The sequence below is a fragment of the Halichoerus grypus genome, chromosome X (assembly GCF_964656455.1).
Source record: "Halichoerus grypus chromosome X, mHalGry1.hap1.1, whole genome shotgun sequence".
Classification (NCBI taxonomy): Eukaryota; Metazoa; Chordata; class Mammalia; order Carnivora; family Phocidae; genus Halichoerus; species Halichoerus grypus.
Window position 1 is genome coordinate 719,436 of NC_135727.1, and position 14,584 is coordinate 734,019.

General features: G+C 37.5%; 1 protein-coding gene across 1 annotated transcript in view; it reads right to left on the reverse strand.

Moving 5' to 3' along the window:
* The window catches only part of BRCC3 (BRCA1/BRCA2-containing complex subunit 3), a 52,385-nt gene that overhangs the window by 32,676 nt on the left and 5,125 nt on the right, over nucleotides 1-14,584 (reverse strand). Inside the window, exons 4-6 of the mRNA XM_078065034.1 lie at nucleotides 11,761-11,880; nucleotides 8,662-8,749; nucleotides 1,542-1,630 (exon numbers count right to left, since the gene is read on the reverse strand). Of these exons, the coding sequence (XP_077921160.1) occupies nucleotides 1,542-1,630; nucleotides 8,662-8,749; nucleotides 11,761-11,880 (297 nt within the window). The remainder of the gene's footprint in view (nucleotides 1-1,541; nucleotides 1,631-8,661; nucleotides 8,750-11,760; nucleotides 11,881-14,584) is intronic.

Consider the following 14,584-nt stretch of genomic DNA (forward strand, 5'->3'; position numbering starts at 1 on the left):
AAATGGCCATAATGAAACATCTGTTCATGTGACAGCAAAGAATTTCTTATAAACATGAGAACCAAGAAACTAAGAACCAGAGCATTCGAACTGCTTTGTTGGAAGCTGACAAATATTTAACTATTTATAATGACAATAAATAAATTTACGATGACAAAGCCAAAATCATTTCATATGAAGTATAAAGTTCAAGATTACTGTTTCTGGAAAAGAGTGATTTTATGAATAATATTCATCATTAATATAAATTCTGACAATATAAATAATGTACTAAAGGACAGAGCATACTTGATAGTTTAGGCAAAATTCATTCCTACAATGTTAAATAGTAATTTTCTTTTTGTTTGAATTGACACATAGTCAAACCTCTTGACATAAACATAAAACTCAAACAGAAACACTCTAAATAGAGAATGGCAAGACTAGCCATTGATTGGGCTGCTTAACTTCTCTTAACTTCTCTGAGCTTCTCTGAGCTTGGCTCATCCATAAAAAATAATAACCCTCAGGGCGCCTGGATGGCTCAGTCAGTTAAGCATCCAACTCTTGATTTCAGCTCAGGTCATGATCTTGGGGTGGTGAGATTGAGCCCCGCATCAGGCTCTGTGCTCAGCACAGAGTCTGCTTGAGATTCTCTCTCCCTCTCCCTCTGTCCCTCCCCCACATGCTCTCTTTCTCTCTAAAATAAATAAATAAATCTTTAAAAAATAATAATCATCCTCACAGACCTGTTGTCAGGGTTAGAGCATATTTATGTAAAACACCTAATAAGTAGGCACCATACAATAGATGATAAATGGCAGCACTTGTTACTATTATTAGCCATCAAAATATATACAGAACCTGGCCCCTAATCATGACCTCCACTCCTCATAGTCAAACCCCCATCAACTCTTGCCTAGATTACTGCAGTACCTTCCTAACTGGTTTCACAAATGTCATGGATTCCACACTCCCTCCTTCCCCGTGCACCCACCCCCACCCCCTGACTAGTCTACTATCAACACAGTAGCCAGAGAGATCCCATTAAAACACAAAGTCACCCTCTAGTGGCTTCCCAAGTCAGTCAAATCAAAGGCCTCATGAGATCCGGCACCTGGTTATCTTTCAGACCTCATTATAGAATGATCAAATGAGTTATTGTCCAAACCAGGACACTTCCAAGAAGGAAAGGTGCTAACTAAAGAGGAGACTGGAATAATGGGGTAAAACTGGGACTGACAGAGGCAAACTGGGACATATGGTCATGGTCTTCCTCATTCTGCTGTAGCCACACTGACTTCCTTGATGTCCCCTGAACATGCCACACTCACCTCAGGGTCTTTGCACTGGCTATTTCGTCTGCCTGGAACGCTCTTCCCCCAAGAAATCCAAGACTTGCTCCCTCACTTTCTTCAGGTCCTGACTCAATGACCCTTCTCATTGAAACCTTCCCTGGCCACCCTATTAAAATTGCAAAAAGATTTTTCTCTATTCTGTGTGCATACGCACACACACATGCACACACACACACACACACACACACACACACACACAAATACCTTTGTGTTTTTATCTTCTATGAAACAGGAAAAAATAAGTCCTACAAAGCCTTGATCCATCATCTGGTACATGGCTTGCGTGCGAACATCTGCAAATAAACAAAAATAAAAATCTCACAAACATGAAGATTTAAAGATCATAGCAGCATACAGTCCTCCCAGAGTTCAGATTCTACAGGCAGAACAGGGACAATATGACTGGCAAAGCATAAACATTTTACTAGATGAGGGAAGAGTACCATGAGAAGTCTGCAATTAAGTAAGAAAAGCTAGATTAATAACTCTTCAGTTGGCCCCCCAAAACTTGATAATTTCTTCCACGGGACTCAGAGAGAAAGGAAGGCCCTGGAAGAAGACAAATAGCTTCCTCAAATAAGCCTTTTGGTGGACATCTTTTAGGGAAGTGAATACATGAGACTTGACAATAAAGAATGGAAATGTAGAACTATTATGGAGGAAATTCTTATAGAGACTGCAACAGAATTAAAACCAACATTCCAGGGAGTAGAAACAAAATCTCACTATATGGTTATGCAATTTTAGAAAAGGAAATCATAAACAGGCACCAAAGAACAATATTTGAAAGGATTTGTTAAAAGATTACCCCAAACTAGGGGCGCCTGGGTGGCTCAGTTGGTTAAGCGACTGCCTTCAGCTCAGGTCATGATCCTGGAGTCCCGGGATCAAGTCCCGCATCGGACTCCCTGCTCAGCGGGGAGTCTGCTTCTCCCTCTGATCCTCCCCCTCTCATGCTCTCTGTCTCCCATTCTCTCTCTCAGATAAATAAATAAAAAATCTTAAAAAAAAAAAAACCTACAGAATCAAAAAAACATTAAAAAAAAAAAAAAAAAGATTACCCCAAACTAAATAGAGGCTAAATTTAAAAATCTGAGGTCTTCAGACCATTGTTTATGAAGGATATAAAAGATCAGGTATTACAACAAAACACTGAAGGGTGTGGTTCGGTCCAGGGACTTATGCCCAGTTACTTTGGCAATATGTTCTTAAACATTGGGACTTCTCCCCCGCGTCTTCCTAAGTACACTAAAAACTTTTTCATAAAATTTGTTGATAATGATTCTAAGGAGTATTGACTTGTAACTTCTAGAACAGAATGCTTGTTTGGGAAAATGTAATTTGATACAGTGATTGGTTGTTAAGCTTAATTGAAGTTGCAGCCTGTATCTGTCATGGGAGGTTGATTTAACCCAACTTTGGTGGTAATTACCTAATATATCACTGTTCGTTGCAGTGTGAACCACCTCACTCCATAAGAAAGAACTGAGCAGATCTTAAAATTATGAACATAGCTACAGGCACATTTCTCCTTCTCATATATACTTAAAAGGACAATAAAGTGTATATAAGAGTAACTTAAAAACCATGCCAAGTCTCCTGAGATTTATTAAATAATCTATACTATTTAAATCACTTCCCTTTTTCTTTTGCAAACTATGTATAAAATTTCAGTAAGTTAATGGTGTGGGTATGACATAACTTCAACTATCTCTTTCTCCACCAAACCTACACTTCGTCCTCCATTTCCTATGTTCATAAATAGCATTCCCACTTAACCAGTCAAACTGAGATGCAATAGAATTCTTAGGTCCCTGATTCATACAAATCTCAGTTCAAATACTGACTCCAGTTATGAGCCATCTCTGGTTTCAGACAAGGTATTTCAACTCTCAGCCTCAGCTTAGTTTCTATCCTTAAGAGCCAAGCACTCCTCATTAATTGGGAAGTGTTTTTAAGGAGTAGAATCATTATAGTATCAAATGCTACATAAGATGGAGACATAAAATGTTTACTAGATTTTCTCTCTGGTTTTTGTTTTGTTTGTTTTTTGGAGAGAGAGCACGCGTGTGAGTGAGGGAGGGGCCGAGGGGTAGGGAGAGAGACAATCTCAAGCTGACTCCGCACTGAGCATGGAGCTGACACGGGGCTCAATCCCAGGACTCTGAGATCATGACCTGAGCTAAAACCAAGAGTCAGACGCTTTACTGATTGAGCCATCCGGGCACCCCTAATGTTTACTAGATTTTCAACATGGATGTCACTGATGACTTTCAGTGGACTGGAAGGCAGACTAGAGCAGGGTGAAGAGTGTGAATGAAAAGTGAGAAATGTCTTTGACCTGAAGGAGAAGTGGGATTGGCAAGTATTTTTGTTGTTTTCTTAAACATGAGGTAAAGCTCCATGAAGGCAGAGGTCTTTTTTTCTCATTCACTGCTTTATCCCCACCACCTTGAGGAGGGCTGGACACATAGTAGACACTCAAATTTATTTGTTGAAGGAACAAATAAATGATGGGAAAAACCCAGTGCAGTGGAAAGGGATAGAGATGTTGGAGAGAGAAGCACAATGAAGAGTGTAAAGTTCTTCAAGTCATGGGAGGCAAATATTGAGAGCCAGAGTGGAAGGATGGGTATTAGCTAGGAGGACGGAAAAGGAGATGAGCCTAATGATAAGTGAGTAAAGAGAAATGGAGAAAATTCCTTTCTAATGACTTCCATTTCCTTTATTAAAGTAGGAAGCAGGGGCACCTAGGTGGCTCAGTCCCTTAAGTGTCTGCCTTTGGTTCAGGTCATGATCCCACGGTCCTGGGATCAAGTCCTGCACCGGGCTCCTTGCTCCTCCACCGGCTCCCTGCCGCTCCCCCTGCTTGTGCTCTCACTCTTCCTCTCTCTCTGTCAAATAAATAAATAAAATCTTTAAAAAAATAAATAAAGTAGGAAGCAGTGTTATCCACTGAACGTGAAGGAGGAAGTGAGGAGTTCAGAGGTTTGGGAATGACAAAAAAGCTAAGGAACTGGTCCACATCGAAACTAAAAGGACATGATACTAGACGCCATGCATGATCTGAGAATGAATTCTGGACTGGAAAGGAAAAATTGCTACAAAGGACAGAATTGGGAGAACTGGCAAAATTTGAATAAGTTCTGTAGATTACATAAAAGGATGATATCAATGTCAATTTTCCTGATTTTGATAATTGCACTGTAGTTATGGAAGTAAGTATCCTTGTTCTTGAGAAATAGACAATTTAGTATTTAGGGATAAAGGAGCATCATGTCTACAACTTACTCTCAAATTGTATGTGTATAGAGAAAATGATAAAGCAAATGTGGCAAAAGGTTAACAGTTATTGAATGTGGTTCTTTATACTGTTCTTGCGATTTTTCTGTAAGTCTGAAATTCTTTAATAATCAAGTTTTAAAGTGTTAGCAGGTGTGTTTGACCCACATCACCCTTGCCTTTGTTCACATACTTTCTCTATACCCCTGCTCCTTCACTGCAAAACCCAATCCAAAGCCAAAAGACTCACATTATACTCTTGAAGGAATAAGATTCTGAAAGTGGGTTATCAAGTTCTACTCCAAACCAGTTTCCATTTTATTCCCTATACGTAAAACTTTGTCCTTTGTGTATTTTATTGTTATGGTGGGGAACATAATTTAACATTGTTAGAGTTTCATTATTTACTGTGCCTTTTATTACAGAATGGCCTATCTTGTCTCACCCTTTTCCTAATGATGTAACTGTGACTTTTATTTTCTCCATATAGCTTAACCTGGCCTGTTATTTTTTTTAGGTTAAAGCTTGTCTTTCTTCTTTTTTTTTTTTTTAAAGTCTTTAAGTTTAAAGCTTGTCTTTTCTTTTTTTAATTTAAATTCATTTAACATATAATGTATCATTTGTTTCAGGGGTACAGGTCCGTGATTCATCAGTCTTACATAACACCCAGCACTCACCACAACACATACCCTCCCCAATGTCCATCACCCAGCCACCCCATCTCCCTACCCCCATCCCCTCCAGCAATCCTCAGTTTGTTTCCTAAGATTAAGAGTCTCTTATGGTTTGTCTCCCTCTCTATAAAGCTTGTCTTTAATGACGTTTTATTCTTGTATTTATTTCTTAGTCCTAAGGCTTTTATTTTTACATTTGCTGTTTCAACTCGCTGGTGCAAATGTTCTTTATTTCTTCCTTATTGTTGTTACTCTATTTCCCCTTTAGTACTTTAACTGTTTTTCTTCCTCACAAAATCGTAAGGTCCAAACCAGCAGAAACTGTGACTACATTGTTGCATCCAGGTATCTTATAAATTTGTTGAATAATCATTTTTCACTCCTTCTCACTTGTCATTCCTATTAAGCATAATTACTGTACATACTTTAAATCATTACTCATTTTCTCCCCAAGACTTGCTAAGAGGGCACCTGTTTCACTCATTTCTTAAACAGCCATTTGGAGATGAGCTATGTATCTTTGTATCTACAAAATTCCTTAGGCTCTGGAAATCCACAACAATCTTGTCATTGTGAACACCCGCTTAGTTGGGAGATGATTTTTTTCTTTAGTTTTATCTATAGTTTTGAGATCTTAGTATTTTTGTTAATCCTTCCAGTGTTGTCTGCCCTTCAGCTTTAGATAATCATGCTCTCTCCATGTCGAGTTATACAGATAAATGCTTCGGTATCTATCTTTGCTATTGTGCTAAGCATGGGACAGAATGCCTCATACATGATTTCATATACTGTTCTGATAACACGTTCCCCTTTTCTGTCAGTGAGGAAACCATGGCACAGAAAAGTTCAAAGATCTTCTCAACCAGTAAGTGGCTGAAATGAGATTCTAGCAGACCAATTCCCTGATAGAATCCAAAGCTGCTATTCCCAACTCCCCTGCTATAATAACTCTCTGAACTTTCTATTGCCTTTATTCCATTTTGTTATTTATTCCTTTTCCTTACCCAGTTACGTATTATTATTTTTTCAAGGTAAGATCTCAGTGCTCTAGTCTCTAAATTTATTTTGTGTTAAATTATTTTCATTTGCCTCCTTAATCTTATTTCATTATTTAGAGTTGGTTTTTTGTTCAGTTACATTCTGCAGTGACTTTGTTTTCCTAACAGCTCTAGGTTCTTGTTGAGCAGCTTGGATCTTTTGCCCCTGAGAGGAAAATTCAATCATTCTCTGAATTCGGAACACTTTTTGGGTGTTCCACTTCAGAGACTGATAAAGTTTTTTTCCTAAGTTCTTAGAGTTTCTTTTTTTGCCAGAAAATTCTCCATTCTACTCATTACCATAGTGACAATAACGTTCAGGAATACATACACTCCAGCCTTCCTTTCATTAGTGCTTGGTACTTACTTCTCTCTGGCTATGCTACAACCATGGGAGAAATTTGAGGCAAATCTGATTTTAGTGTTGATGGTGGCAGGGAAAAAAATAGCTATTATTTTTGAGTAAAAGATAAAAATCAAACACTGAATTTATTCAGTGATATAAAGGTTTTACAGGAATACATTATAGCTATAAAAACAACCCTTATTAGGAAATTAGCGAGCTAACGAATTTGAATAAGGTCAGTAACTTAAATAATATTATTTCAATGTTAATTTCTCAATTTTCATAAATACACTGTGATTATGTAAGAGAATATCGTCGCGTTTAGGAAATCCATACCGAACACTATTCAGGAGTTAAGGTGAATACTGGCTGTGACTTATTCTCAAATACTTCAGAAAAAACATGGACACACACACACACACGTAGATAGCATGGAAGAAAATGTGGCAAATCTGGGGGGAGAGTATCAGGAATTCTTTGTACTATTTTATCAACTTTAAGTCTGAAACAGGTTTAAAAACACCTTATTTTTATTGCAAGTTCCAGCTTTAACCTTTTTTCTTTTCCAATTGAAATATATTTTTTGTTAATACAAGCTATCTTAGGCATGTCACTCTTACGTTAACAGCAGGTCAGGTAAATTTCTGTCAGCAAGAAATAGAGCAAGTCTATTATCTCCCTTACTTTATATCAGTACTTAACTGGGACTATGCACCAGAATTCTTTGAGGAGTCTTTTCATAATATACCCACCTAGGACCTACTCCCAGAGGTTTTTATAGCAGGTCCAGGCTGGGAAAGATGAGTTTAAGACAGGTACATTTTATAAAAGCTCTCCCAGGTGATTCTGAGAAGTATCCCTGCCCACCCATTACTCTAGATACAGAGGACCACTCAGCTATTATTATAGTCTGAGACTGCACTGCTATTGATTTTTTGGCATTCATACCGTGGTGTAGATGAATATAGAACTTACAATCATCTCAAGCCCCTATGACTAGAAAGAGAACACCACAGTGGAAAGAGCACTTAACCGATGTAAGCCTCAGTTTACTCCTCAGTACACTGCGGGGAGGATCTCTAACTCACAGGTTACCATGAGGATAAGAGGAGAAAACATTCATAAATCATTAGCAAATGGTTATATGCAGCTTGGATCTTTTGTCCCTGAGAGGAAATGTTAGTTCCTTGGAGGAACTAACATTCCTCCAAGAATGTTAGTTCACTTTCCCCAAGCAAAGTTATTCTACTTCTTTCAAGAGTCAGGTACAAACAACAACAACAACAAAATGACCATGATTCAGGAAAAGCAATAAAGATAAAAAGAGAGAACACAATTTTGTTACATTATACTGATTAGTGGGGTGAGGAAGTAGGTTGAGAGCCTCAACAGCTGGATGGAATATGTGTTAAACCTCAATTTTGTAAATTTCACCCCTCACACCTTTAAGTCTTCCGAATGGGAGTGTACTGGACAGTGGTATTCAGCAGTCAGCAATTTTCAGTTACAATTTAATTTTTTTTATATCAGCCAATTGTCAGGCTTTAGTTAGCAATGGTATCCTGAATACAGTCAAAATGGAGTGCTAAAATTTTATCTCTATTAAAAATAGTATGACATAAATCATTACTCTTAAAACACAGCAAAATAAAAATAAGGGCACCTGTTTAAGGATAATTAAAGTATGATTTAAAATAACCATCGTTCATATAACGGAGAAAGATGATACTGATTTCTAAAAACAACAAACATGGGGCGCCTAGGTAGCTCAGGCAGTTAAGCGTCTGCCTTCAGCTCAGGTCATGATCTCCAGGTTCTGGAATTGAGCCCCGCATCGGGCTCCCTGCTCAGCCAGGAGTCTGCTTCTCCCTCTCCCTCTGCCCCTCCCCACTGCTTGTTCTCTCTCTCTCTCTCAAATAAATAAATAAAATCTTTAAAAAACATATAAATAAAAACAACAAATATTGCAAGCCTATAATACTTACCAACATGTGAAGGCCAAACAGTTATATGAGGATGGGAATGATACCAGCCCACAACTCTCATGGGGCGACCTGTTAGTTCAGCCAACCTGTGTGTCTGTCAAGGTGTTTTCAACTCGTGGGAACAAAATTTGTGATGCTAGTAAGGGCTCAGAAAGCATCCTGAGGTTTAAAATAAACCTATTATAATTTAATGTCACCAAAAGAATGAAATAAGGTTAATCCCCAGAATTTCCCAGACCTCCCATTTAAAGCCAAAGGTATTTCTTTTTAAAAATAGAATCAATTTGGGGCACCTGGCTGGTTCAGTCAGTAGAGCATGCAACTCTTGATCTCAGGGTTGTGAGTTCGAGCCCCAGGCTGAGTGTAGAGATTACTTTAAAAATTAATTAATTAATTAAAATATAAAAATAGAATCCATCTGGCTTCCATTATCATATATAGTTATATTCTCTTAATCCAATTTAGCTAATGTTTGATCACTTAAATACTTAACACTGTGCTATCTGAAAAGAAGCTTATCTAAATCTTTGGAACTCACATTATTAACTTGAGTAATCTTCTAGCCTCTCTCTAGCTCCATCCTACCCGGTTTTGAGAAAGAAACACAAGATTTAAAAATTTGTTTGATTTCTCTCTGGCAGCCTGCCAGCGTCAACAACAGCAACTGGGATGGTTTCAGAGACCTCCCATTTTGGTCTCCCCAGGTGTCTAGAAATATACCACCAAAGAATATTTTCCTCCTTTGTTCTAGAAACAAAAATTTCCCATAACTCTATCTGAGGCTCTAAGTTGAGATAAGAATTCAACTTAAGGATAAGAAGCGGTCCCCCTTCTGTTGCTGCTCATTGGGACTTCTGCTGGTATCTTATAAAATGCTGATTTGTTTTCCTGCAAATTACTTACATTAGAACACAATAATCCTTTCTATACAGCAAATCCTGAGAAAGAATACTTTTTAAATAATTTTTTAAATGCCAAAACTGACTTAACTTCTCTAAACCCATTTCTTCAGCTTGCAGGCTGGGGAAATTCCACTTCCAACAGCAGTGAAGAGTAAATGAGGGAACCCATGCAAGATGTTTAGTAAATGTTTAACAGATAGTCATTGTAATGTCCAAGTGCAGTAACATGCAACAGTGTTTCCAGCCATCCCCCCATCTTGGGAATGGACTAGTTTCAGTTTGAAGTTACAATATATAATCACAACAATAAACATCTTTTATACAATTATATTCCAGGAGACGGAGAACAGATTAGAGGTTGCCAGGGGTTGGAGCGGGAGCTTGAGGGAGTGGAATAACATAAGTTAGACCTTCATGGTGATGGAATAATTTTGCAATCTTGACTACTGTGGTGGTTACATATATTTGCCCATGTGACAAAACGGCAACAGAATGACACACATTGTATCAGTGTCAGTTTTCTGGTTTCCATATTGTATCGTCAATTATTTAAGATGTAGCATTTGGGGAAAACTGGGTCAAGGGTACAAGGACCTTTCTATACTGTTTTTGTAACTTCCCATGAATCTATTTCAAAATAGAGTTTTTAAAAAAGATGGAAAAGGTACATGCCATAAGAGACTGATACATGTGATTATATAAAAATGCAAAAACAATTTGATTGGAGAAATACACACACACCATGAATAAGCTAAGAAAAATCATTATCCTTATCACAAAGGGCTAATTTCCTTAACACAGAGTGCCTATAAATTATTAAGAAGATTTCCAAAGCAATAGAAAGATAGGCAAAGGAAATAACCAGATAATTTTGAGAAAAATAAATGATTCTTAAAAATTAAAAGCTGATCACATTTACTCATAATTAGAAAAATGCTAATTAAAATTGCAAGAAATAAGATACAATTTTTTGCCAATCAGATTGGCATCAATCAATAGCTTTGATATACCCTGGCCTCGTAGCACAAAAACAAAAAACTGTGATAACCCACAGTGTTTATGAAGGCGTAGGGAAACAGGCACTTTTGCATACTGCCAGAGTAAACTGGTTAAACAGCTACAGCTACAAGTACACATAACCTTTGCACACATTTGTGAAGTGCGAGTAATGTACAAGGTTACACTGCAGCACAGTAAAAGATTACAAACAACCTAAACATCCGCACGAGGACAGAATAGTCATCAAGGGCTATATTCTGCAGTCAACAGAATGAGGTACCTCTATGTACTGATGTGAACAATAGTCCAGATACACTGTTAAGCAAAGTCATAAGCTATCATATATTAGTTTTTTTTAAATAGAAAATATCTGCGTATGTTTCTGTATGCTCAGAATTCACCTGTAAGGATACATGAAAACCTGATAATCCTGGTTATGTCCAGGGACAGACCATGAGGGAACTGGGGCATAGAGGTTGGAGAGAAAATACTTACTTTGTACATATTTTTGTACCTTTTAAAGTTTGTACTATGCATGTGAACCGCCTATTTTTAAAAGTTACTTTTTAATTGACAACAAGATAAACTTAATCAAAAAAAACAATGAATTACTAAAAGCCACTGATGCAAATTTAACCTGCTATAGCTGAGGTATGGAAGTCCCGATCATAGGAAGCAAATGTCCCATTTGATCCTTTTTTGGTTATATTTAACATGGAATATTGCCTTCAGTTTTCAGCAATGCATTTTTTTTTTTTTTTTGAGAGGCAGCCTCCAAAGAGAATCTCTCCAAAGGACAGAGACCAAGATCATCAAGGCCCTAGAAATGAAATCATATTAGGAAAACTTGGAGGGGGGCAGAGGACTGGAGAGGGTAGTGCAGGAATGAAAGGAAGGAGGAGGGAACTCCCCCATAGAGTTCATTGTCACAGGATTTGACCCTGGGATCTTTTGGCATTTAAGAGCAGGAATGTTAAAAATTTCTAATTTTTCCAATAAAAGCCACTCAAAAGGAAAAATGGAAAGAAATTCTGATTAACCAAACAATTGGATCTGATGGGTAAACAGGAAAACTGGGAAAGAGTCACCAGGAAGAAAACCTGTGAAATCTCCTCAAGCAGGCTAAGGCAGCAAACAGAGAAGCCTGGCCCGGAAGTCCCAGAGCACATAAAAGCTTCTTATTGACCAGTAAGGATATCTCTGCCTCTGTTGAGGCCGCAGACAGCTGCTCTGGAGAAATTTCCACTCGATCCTTCCTCTTATCAGAACGTCGCAAGATGATGACAGAATGAATGTGAACAATTCTGACGGTGTCAACCTAGAGGAAAATCCATAGAAATGTTTACTTCTATCTCTCTCCAATAATATGTGTATTGTATTATATTATCAGGTTAAAAATTGCATTTAGAAAACTGACATTTTTCTCATGAGTAACAGAATATGTCAAATAAAAGGCATCCAAGCTCAATATATGCATTTCAAAACAAAAACATAAATGCTAATATTTGGATGAAGGAAGAGCTTTTTGAATGATCAACTAATAATCATTTGATTTACAACTATGTGCAAGATACTCTCACAGAAAAGGATACAAGTCAGAGTATGACAATCCAAGGCTAACAATCAGAGACTGACAATCCACGTGTTCAAAATGCCATCAGTTTGGTTAAGCATCAAGTATCATACATGAAACTATAATGAAATAATGTAGTAAATCAATGCTACAAGAGCTTAGAGGAAAGGAGCCACTTAGATTAGAAAAAAATCTTCATTGGCCAACAAGTGTACTATTTCCTGGCTGCTCTGAGAGTATGTGAGTGTGCGTGTGTGTGTGTGTGTGTGTGTGTGTGTGTACACAGAATTTCTAGAGATGCCAAATGGATGTGAGTAAGATGTTTGGGAGGCATGTTGGCCAACTGGTTTAAGTACAGAACTTGAGATGGAATGGCAGACAGTAAGACTAAGATCAGAATAAAAATGTATGGGACCTCAGACACCAAGATCTGCAGGATGAACTGGAAGGAAGGACATTGTTTCAGGTAGCCTGGATGTGACGTAATGATAAAACACTGGGCTAAGTGGATGGCAGAGATGGAAAAAACAGATTTGAAACTCATTAAGAATCCACAAGAGTTGGTTGCTAATGGCCCATAGGTGACAGAGGAAAGGAAGTTGTCAAGGACAACCTCTAAAATTTCAGGTTGAAACTCAGTTGGAACACAGGAGGCAGATCTAAGTTTAAAAAGGATCAGGAAGGAAGGAAAATGAGCTGACCTAGGATGAGAAGATGTTAACAGAGTCAAGGAATAGTGTAGGGAGAGGGAGCAGAGGTCCAGGCCTGAATTAAGGGGGGTACCCATGTTTAGGATGAGGTAGGCTAAGAGGAGCCAAAAAGGAAAACAGAGGAGTGAAAATCAGAGGAATGAAATGGTTCAAGAATTTCATGGGAAAAGATGGGTGTGGCACTGGCAGATGTGAAATCACAGAGCAGATTCTTGGAAGTAAGCAGCCATTAGGCACATGTGGTTGCCTTTTGTGCCTTTTTCCACCAAGTGAACTCTTTCACAGCTTGAAATTCCCTGCTCATCCTGTAAAGAATTAGTCATTCTCCCTTCCCATACAACTGTTTTTATAATACACACATATCTCACTACGGTTTTTATCATGTTGACATAATTTTCTCCTCTACTAGAACATAAGCTTCTGAAAGGAAGGGAACATGTTTTAGTTATATTTTTATCCCCAGCAATGGTACAGTGTCTGGCAGGCACAGAGTACACAATAAAGAAAATCAAAAGCAGAGATAGAAAGACCCTTGACCTCTCAAGGAGCAACAAGACAAAAAGCTGAGTTTTCAACAGAAACAATGAAAGCCTAAAGAGGATGGAGTGACATATTAGAGTGCATCAAGACCAGATCTACCAACCAAGAATTCTATATTCAAAGAATATATCCTGCAAAAATGAAGGCAAGATAAAGACATTTTCAGATGCAAAAAATTGAGAGAACTCATTATCAGCACAGAAGTACTGAAGAGACCTCTTCAGGCAGACGGAAAATCCCAGATACAAAGAAAGAAATGAAAAACACTGTAAAAGGTAAAATATGTGAGTAAATACAAATGAGTACTAACTGTACAAAATAGTAATAACAATGCCACAGGGGGGCTTAAAATATCTATAGAATTAAAATATGTGACAACACTAATCTAAAAGGTGGGAGGGTATAAATGAAATTAAAGTGTTCTAAGGTTCTAGCATTATCAGGGAAATGGTAAAAATAGTAACCTGTATTAGACTAAAAAATCAAGAATGCATACCAAAATATGTAGGATAACCACTAAAAGGAGAGTAAAAAAAAAAAATGTTATAACAAGGAGGCTCAAAGTGGGATAATAAAGCATATCTGATTAATTTGAAAGAAGGCAAGAAAAAAGAGAAATAGCAAATAAGTGAGTCAAATAGAAAGCAAAAAGATAAAGCCATAACCCATATATATATATATATATATATATATATATATATATATATATATATCAATAATTACATTAAATATAATTGGACTAAATACTCCAATTAAAAAGATTATCAGACTGGATTTTTTAAAAACTATATGCTGCTAATAAGAAACACACTTTAAGTATCAGTACACAAAAAGACCAAAAATAAAAGGATGGAAAAGGATATGCCATGCCAACATCTACCAAAAAGATAAGATCACTGAACTCATGAAGTTTAATATCTATTTGGCCATACAAATTAATACAGAATTCCAGATGAGGGCATGGACTCTTGAAAAATAAAATTACATCATTAAGACTGGCAATGTATTTTAGTATGAGTTGATGCCCAGGGTGACTCTTTTCTCTCTCTATTGTGAGATAAGATTTCAGTGCCTAGAAGAAGGAGGAAACGAAGTTCAGGGTAGGATGGCAAGAACAGCCCAGACACAGATGAAAAACAAAATAAGGCAAACATAAATAAAGGCCACAAAGGACTGACAGATGTCCCTGAAAGCCACTG